The 8056-nt window shown below is 47.4% G+C and overlaps 1 protein-coding gene across 1 annotated transcript; it reads left to right on the plus strand.

The window, feature by feature from the left end:
* The first annotated feature begins 3414 nt into the window (after positions 1–3414).
* Positions 3415–6896, plus strand: LOC125542991 (subtilisin-like protease SBT3.9). The gene is made up of 10 exons (XM_048706236.1): positions 3415–3519; positions 3608–3699; positions 3772–3869; positions 3967–4131; positions 4232–4851; positions 5204–5271; positions 5361–5627; positions 5717–5834; positions 5983–6154; positions 6235–6896. Exons 1-10 carry the CDS (start codon positions 3439–3441, stop codon positions 6771–6773), a joined length of 2220 nt encoding a protein of 739 aa, XP_048562193.1. The 5' UTR covers positions 3415–3438; the 3' UTR covers positions 6774–6896.
* Positions 6897–8056: the final 1160 nt, after the last annotated feature.

The following is an 8056-nucleotide window of genomic DNA, read 5'->3' on the forward strand; positions in this document are numbered from 1 at the left end:
TACTGCCAAATCAAAATAATACGTTGGTGGTAAGCAGTATGATTATTATCGCCCACAACTCTTTGTGTTCTACTTGTGCATATCATCTACGCATAGACCTGGCTCGGATGCCACTATTGGGGAACGCAGCATGCAATTTCAAAATTTTCCTACGATCACGCAAGATCTATCTAGGAGATGCATAGCAACGAGAGGGGGAGACTGTGTCCACATACCCTCGTAGACAGAAAGCGGAAGCGTTAGGTTAACGCGGTTGATGTAGTCGAACGTCTTCATGATCCAACCGATCTAGTACCAAACGTACGGCACCTCCGAGTTCAGCACACGTACAGCTCGATGACGTCCCTCGAACTCTTGATCCAGCAGAAGGTCGAGGGAGAGTTCCGTTAGCATGACGGCGTGGTGACGGTTATGGTGATGTGATCCGCGCGGGGCTTCGCCTAAGCACTACGAAGCTATGATCGGAGGAGTAAACTGTGGAGGAGGCACCGCACACGGCTAAGAGAAGAATTGATGTGCTATGGGGTGCCCCCCTGCCCCCGTATATAAAGGAGGGGAGGAGGAGGAGGCCGGCCAGGAGGGGCGCGCCATGGGGGGGAGTCCTACTAGGACTCCGCTCCTAGTAGGATTCGCCCCCCCCCCCTTTTCCTTTCTCACCGGAGGGGAAGAGAAAGGAGAGGGAGAGGGAAAGGGGGCCGCGCCCCCTCCTCCTTGTCCTATTCGGACTCCCTTAGAGGGGGGAGCATGCCCCCCCTCGCGGGCTTCCCTCTCTCTCCCCTAAGGCCCATATAGGCCCAATACTTCCTCGGAGGGTTCCGGTAAGCCCTCGGTACTCCGGTAAAATACCTGAACCTCTCGAAACCATTCCGATGTCTGAATACTACTTTCCAATATATGAATCTTTACCTCTCGACCATTTCGAGACTCCTCGTCATGTCCGTGATCTCATCCGGAACTCCGAACAAACTTCAATCACCAAAACACATAACTCATAATACAAATCGTCATCGAACGTTAAGCGTGCGGACCCTACGGGTTCGAGAACTATGTAGACATGACCGAGACACATCTCCGGTCAATAACCAATAGAGGAACCTGGATGCTCATATTGGTTCCTACATATTCTATGAAGATCTTTATCGGTCAAACTGCAATAACAACGTATGTTATTTCCTTTGTCATCGGTATGTTACTTGCCCAAGATTCGATCGTCAGTATCCTCATACCTAGTTCAATCTCGTCACCGGCAAGTCTCTTTACTCGTTCCGTAATGCATCATCCCGTAACTAACTCATTAGTCACATTACTTGCAAGCCTTATAGTGATGTGCATTACCGAGAGGGCCCAGAGATACCTCTCCGATACTCGGAGTGACAAATCCTAATCTTGATCTATGCCAACCCAACAAACACCATCAGAGACACCTGTAGAGCATCTTTATAATCACCCAGATACGTTGTGACGTTTGATAGCACACAAGGTGTTCCTCCGGTATTTGGGAGTTGCATAATCTCATAATCAGAGGAATATGTAAGAGTCATGAAGAAAGCAATAGCAATAGAACTTAACGATCATTATGCTAAGCTAACGGATGGGTCTTCTCATCACATCATTCTCCTAATGATGTGATCCCGTTCATCAAATGACAACACATGTCTATGGTCAGGAAACTTAACCATCTTTGATTAACGAGCTAGTCAAGTAGAGGCATACTAGGGACACTTTGTTTTGTCTATGTATTCACACATGTATCAAGTTTCTGGTTAATACAATTCTGGCATGAATAATAAAATTTTATCATAATGTAAGGAAATATAAATAACAACTTCATTATTGGCTCTAGGGCATATTTCCTTCACCGACTGCTCAATAACAAGCCAGAGCGCCTTAGTGTTCTTACCGTCGGAGGCAGCGGGTGTCCATCTCCACCATCTTGAGGGAGCGGTGGTACACCCATGCGAGGAGACACGCATCCTCTCGGCGTCCGGCTCCGTCCCGTGGCGACGGCGCGCGGACTGCTCCGCCGCGTCCCTCTCCCGTGGATGCGGCCGCTCGCGACGCGTGGCGCACGCCTCCAACTCTGGAGTGCGCTTGCGGGCCGGAGGCGTGGGCACAGCACCCAGCGCTGGCCGCGTGGAGGAGCCGCCGGCGAGGGAAGGAGACGGCGCAAGGCCGAAGCGGACTGTGTTGTCCCTGCGTCGCTGTGCGCTGGACGGGAGGGTCCAGCTCCAGCGTCCGCGCTGCGCCGACGCGGGAGCTGCGGCGACGCTCTAGATCCGGAGCTGACGCCGGTCTTCACCTTGGACCGCTCCAGATCAATGCAGAGGGCCAACTCCTCCTTGTAGTCGAGCTTCGAGCCGGAGTCGCTATCGGAGCTGCTCATCCTGGTGGATGGGATCGGAAAGGGAGAGGGAGAGGAGTGGACGGAGCAAGAGAGAGAGAGGGACAGAGTGAGCTAGGGTTTGAGCTCGCCGCCCGGATTGGGGTTTTTTATGGGGTCGGCGGTGGGTCGGGCCTGTCAGGCGGACGGGCCAGGGCGTGCTCGGGCCACCTCATATCCGTCCTATATTTGGGCGGGATATGAGGGGTGCCGGTCAGCCCGGGCGTTATCCGCGGTTTGAGAGGTCCAATTGGGTCGAGTTTTTTTTTTTGACCAATCACTAACTGGCGGCCGGTCCAGGCATTTGAGACGTTTTTATATAATCCTCGAGCTCCGGTAGGTTTTTGGGTTAGTTTTTTCTTATAAATTGCATCATCTGTGTAGGTTTTTGGGCGTGGTTTTACTTGCAAACTGGACCATTTCTATCATTTTTATAGAAATTGCAGGAACCCCTGCTCTCTCCAAGAGGTTCTTCGAAAAAAAAATGAATTTAGCTATTAGAGAAACGAACCGGCCAAACCAATCTTTACGCGTGGAATGCTTCAATGGGTCAAATTTTTGTTTCTATAAATTGCCGTCACCTTTATCAACTTTACTAAAGTTTTTTTTTTAAAGACCCAGCAAAGCGCTGGTGTCATGACATGGACACGGCCTGGATGCCCGATGAGCACGGTGCTTCCTATAAGGACCATGGTCTGCGCTTTCTTTCTCAGGTACGTGTACCACCTAACGCTGACAATGCAAACATATCATGGTTTGAACGGTTCTTGCAGCCCCCATGGTTGTTTTTATAATTTTATGCCCACTGATTAAACGAAGCTTGTTGTTTTGAGGTCGACCTCATGTCATTAAGTCTGCTTCAAGTTGTTTAATGGTGGTAGATACGACATGGTCGTCTAGTCCTATCGTTTTTCTCGATCACGTGTTCTTTTGAAACACGTAATGTTCTTTTGAACTGTTCTTTCTTCCTTCACCTCATGGATAGCACCTGGCTCCTATGCTATATATACATACACGCGAGAGGAGAGAAGAACATAACACTCTTCTCGAGATCGGACATGGATTCGAGGATAGCTTTCTCTTGCTGCGCTCTGCTACTGGTCACACTGTTGCCTCTTTCGGCAAATGCGTCGAGCAAAGTAAGTTATAATTCCTTCTTGTTCGCAAGACTTTAACTTTGGCTTGTTCTAAAAAAAATTCTGACCTCTCTTCGCATGTTCATTTCAGCTCTACATAGTGTACATGGGGGAGAAGAAACATGATGATCCATCTGCTGTCACCGCGTCACACCATGACATACTAACCTCCGTGCTTGGGAGGTACTGGCTAGCTAGTAATCCATGTTACTATATATTAGTACTGTTGCTAACATTATGTCTTGTCTGCAACAGCAAAGATGAATCCTTGAAGTCGATAGTTTACAGTTACAAACACGGATTCTCTGGGTTTGCGGCAATGCTCACCAAAACCCAAGCTAGGACGTTGGCAAGTAAGTGATAAAGATCTGCTGTCTTTATATGTTTTTTTTGTGGGGTGTCTTTATATGTTTTTTGCGGAGTAATTCACATTGGATACTACAATTGTAGAATTTCCTGAAGTTATAAGTGTGAAGCCTAACACTTACCACAAGGCGCACACAACTCGAAGCTGGGACTTCCTTGGCCTTGGACACAACAAATCACCACAACAAACTGACCTCCTCCGAAAAGCGAACTACGGTGAAGATATCATCATCGGGGTGATCGATTCAGGTTTGTAATCAAATTTCTAGTTTAAATCCAGAAGTTGTTGAAACCCAAGTCAGACATTAGAAATGGACATCGGTTGACTCCGTGCTTGTTTTTGTTGCAGGCATATGGCCTGAATCACGAAGCTTTGATGACAACGGATACGGCCCTGTGCAGGCACGGTGGAAAGGCATATGCCAGACCGGAACAGCGTTCAATGCAACGAGTTGCAATAGAAAGATCATCGGCGCACGGTGGTACTCCGAGGGAATTAATGCCATGCACCTCAAGGGTGAGTACATGTCACCTCGGGATTTCAGCGGCCATGGCACTCATGTTGCCTCGACGATTGCCGGAGGAGAAGTGCAGGGTGTGAGCTATGCCGGCCTAGCCACCGGCATGGCACGTGGCGGGGCACCACGTGCACGGCTAGCAATTTACAAGGTGTTATGGGGCCCGAACACAGCAGCCAGTGACGCGAGCATCCTCGCAGCCATTGACGATGCCATACACGATGGTGTAGATGTCTTATCGCTCTCACTAGGAGGGGGTGCCGGTCATGAGTTCCCTGGGACACTTCATGCTGTCTTGAGAGGGATCTCAGTTATCTTCTCTGCCGGGAATGATGGCCCGGCACCACAAACGGTGACGAATGTCGTGCCATGGGTCATGACAGTGGCCGCTAGCACGATGGACCGGGCCTTCCCAACCTTCATATCTCTCGGAAACAAAGAAAAGCTTGTGGTATGTACGTTTCTCCAAGTACTTGTTCTGATATTTCCTTTTTAAAAAATATATAGGAAAATGCACCCAAATACGTCCACTCTCAAGGAATAGAAACATCCCAGCTAGATAAAAGTCGATAATTTACATCATTACACATGCTAGGTACAGGTTAACTAACAAACTGTTTTTAGTTGAAAGAACACGACTGACTTACCATAATTGTATAGGTTTTACTCTTTTCTGGCGGGAAGTCGTATGATACGTCAAGTGTCAAATTAGCGTGCGCCGAAACATAATCGTATAGGCATTCATTTAACTTTCTTGAAAAAGAAAAACTTACTCTCTCATTTGTCTTTGATCTTAAACGCAGGGACAATCTCTTTACTACAACTCTACTCTGAACAGCGACGACTTTAAGGAGCTTGTTCATGCGGGAAGGTAGCGACATAACACACTCAATTGACAAGTTACATTGTTATTAGTTCCACAGTTTATCGAACCATATTCAGTTTAAAACTTTTGCGCAGCTGCACGGAGGAGTGGTTAGCGTCAAGCAATGTGACCGGCAAGATCGTGTTGTGCTACGCACCGAGGGAGGCTCCGAGCGTGTTGCCTCGGGTAGAGCTACCCCGCACCATCAACCGTACCGTGAGTGCCGGAGCCAAGGGCCTCATCTTCGCGCAATACAACATGAACAGCTTGGACTCCCTAACGGCGTGCAAGGCCGGCATGCCATGCGTTGTGGTAGACTACGAAATCGCACAGAAAATTGCATCTTACTGGGAGAACACAGAGTAAGAAGTCGTGTTGCCTGGAATAGGGTCGATCGTCATATATTTTCTTTCTCCAATAACTAATCTGTGAATGTTTTTTGTCATGATAGGAATCCCATTGTGAAGGTGTCACCTACCATGACTGTTGTCGGAGACGGGGTGCTATCGCCGAGGGTTGCTTCATTCTCCTCCAGAGGTCCGAGCCCCCTATATCCAGGCATACTCAAGGTACTCCCACTGTGAAATTTATAACTCAAAGACAAAATAATTGCACTTGCGGTCCCCCCTTTTTTGCGCAAATACTTGCGGTGCTTTTAACTAACTTTTGTGACCGTCTCCGGATTTAAGACTTTTATCTCTGTGGATGTTTTGACAGCCCGACATAACTGCGCCAGGTGTCAGCATCTTAGCAGCTGTTCGTGGCTCCTATGTGTTATTTTCTGGTACATCCATGGCATGTCCACATGTCTCTGCGGTGACCGCATTGCTTAAGTCGATTCACCCTGATTGGTCACCTGCTATGATCAAGTCTGCAATTGTCACCACAGGTATGCACAATGTTTATATGCAAAGTTCTTCCAGCTAGTTTATCTTATATTACTAACTTGTTTCTTTGTGATGATTCTAGCATCAGTGACCGATGGTTTTGGTGCGCCAATCGAAGCAGAGACGGTCCCGAGGAAGGTGGCTGATCCTTTCGACTTTGGTGGTGGCCACATAGACCCAGACAGAGCCAGTGACCCTGGCTTGGTCTACAACATGGATGCAAGAGAGTACAACAAGTTTTTTAACTGCACCATAGGATTGTTACATGGTTGCGAATCCTACCAACTCAATCTCAATCTCCCGTCGATCGCTATTCCGGACCTCAAGGACCATGTCACGGTTCAACGCACTATCACAAATGTGGGGGCGGTCGGAACGACTTATCATGCGGTGCTTGAAGCTCCAGCAGGGGTGGTCATGTCCGTGGAGCCATCAATGATCACATTCGCCAAAGGTAGTAGCACAAGCATGACATTTAGGGTGTCGTTTACTACAAGGCGGAGAGTGCAAGGCGGGTTTACCTTTGGGAGCTTGACATGGTCAGATGGAAATACCCACTCGGTTAGGATTCCTGTCGCGGTAAGAACTGTGATACAAGACTTTGTTGCGGATACATCTTAAATATATCAAATCAATAGTGTGCAATTGTTCGTGCATTCATGTACTTATCATACAAAAATGTAGGAAATACTGAAATCCTTTTCTTCCAATATTATTAAATACATGGTAGTCCTTCATGATTAATGAGATGTGTTGATCCTTGACTGTACTAGCAAAACATTGTGTGGCGTGACCACGTGTCCAAAGGGAGCACATACTTCAGGAAATTTTAACAGGAAAGATGTACTTGCACGTCTCTCCTTAGACGGCAGAGTATTCCGTCAACCCCTTATGTCACAGTACATTTTGTCTATGAAGAAAAGCAATGACAACGACGTGAATCGCAATCAAGTTAGACATGCACAATCACCGTCTATAATGTGGCACGACTTTGTAACAGAAAATTATGACACATGACATAGAAGAGGCATAAGAAGGCTAGCAGCTCTGCAAGTGATATAATGGAGAGGCATTTAGACATGACCAAAACAAGGGACAGTAGCTATTTTCCGGAAGCGGCCATTTGGTGCCCGGGCTCAGATGAGCCAAGGCATTAACAGTACCGTGAATTAAAATAAAAAAAATTCAAAAAGTTCTAATTTCTTTTATGGTGCGAGATGCTTCTGTGCGTGAACTCGGTTCAAAATTTTGTAAAGTTTGGACATCCGAGGAGTTCGTGGCAAAAAAGACAAATTTCAAATGTCTGAGAAACTTTTGAAAATCGAATTGTTCACGCTTGATTTTGTCTTTTTTGCCATGAGTTTCTCGAAGGTCCAAACTTCACAAAATTTTGCACAGAGCTCACGAACAGAAGCATCTTGCACCGCACAAAAATTGGAATTTTTTTAACTCTTTTTATATTTCAAATCAAGGTATTGTTCATTGTGCTCACCCGAGTCCGGGCTCTGGGTTGAATTATCGTTATTTTCCCTGGAATTGCCTCAAAGTAGTTTGGAACCAACTCATGCCTCGAGGTTGTGATTTCAGCACTTGTAGAACCTCTCTCTGGTGTTCTGCCCGCGGCATGGACGCATGTCACTACATTCCTTCCACGGTCCGCACAGGGTACTATGGGGGGAGCGACAGGATCAGGAGCCTGGTTTGCGTTGGTCATTTGCAGCGGCTAGGGTTCTTGCTGGAATTAGGGATCGGGCCATGCGAATATGGGAGGTCCATAAAATATCTTTGCTGGTGTGGCACAGTCGTGGAGCGGCGTGATGGACGTTGGTGGTATTTGCAGTTTATAGGAACACGAACCATCAATACATACTGGCACAAGACATCGTGGTTGTCATGCACCGAGC

Source organism: Triticum urartu, chromosome 3 (assembly GCF_003073215.2).
Source record: "Triticum urartu cultivar G1812 chromosome 3, Tu2.1, whole genome shotgun sequence".
NCBI classification, from domain to species: domain Eukaryota; kingdom Viridiplantae; phylum Streptophyta; class Magnoliopsida; order Poales; family Poaceae; genus Triticum; species Triticum urartu.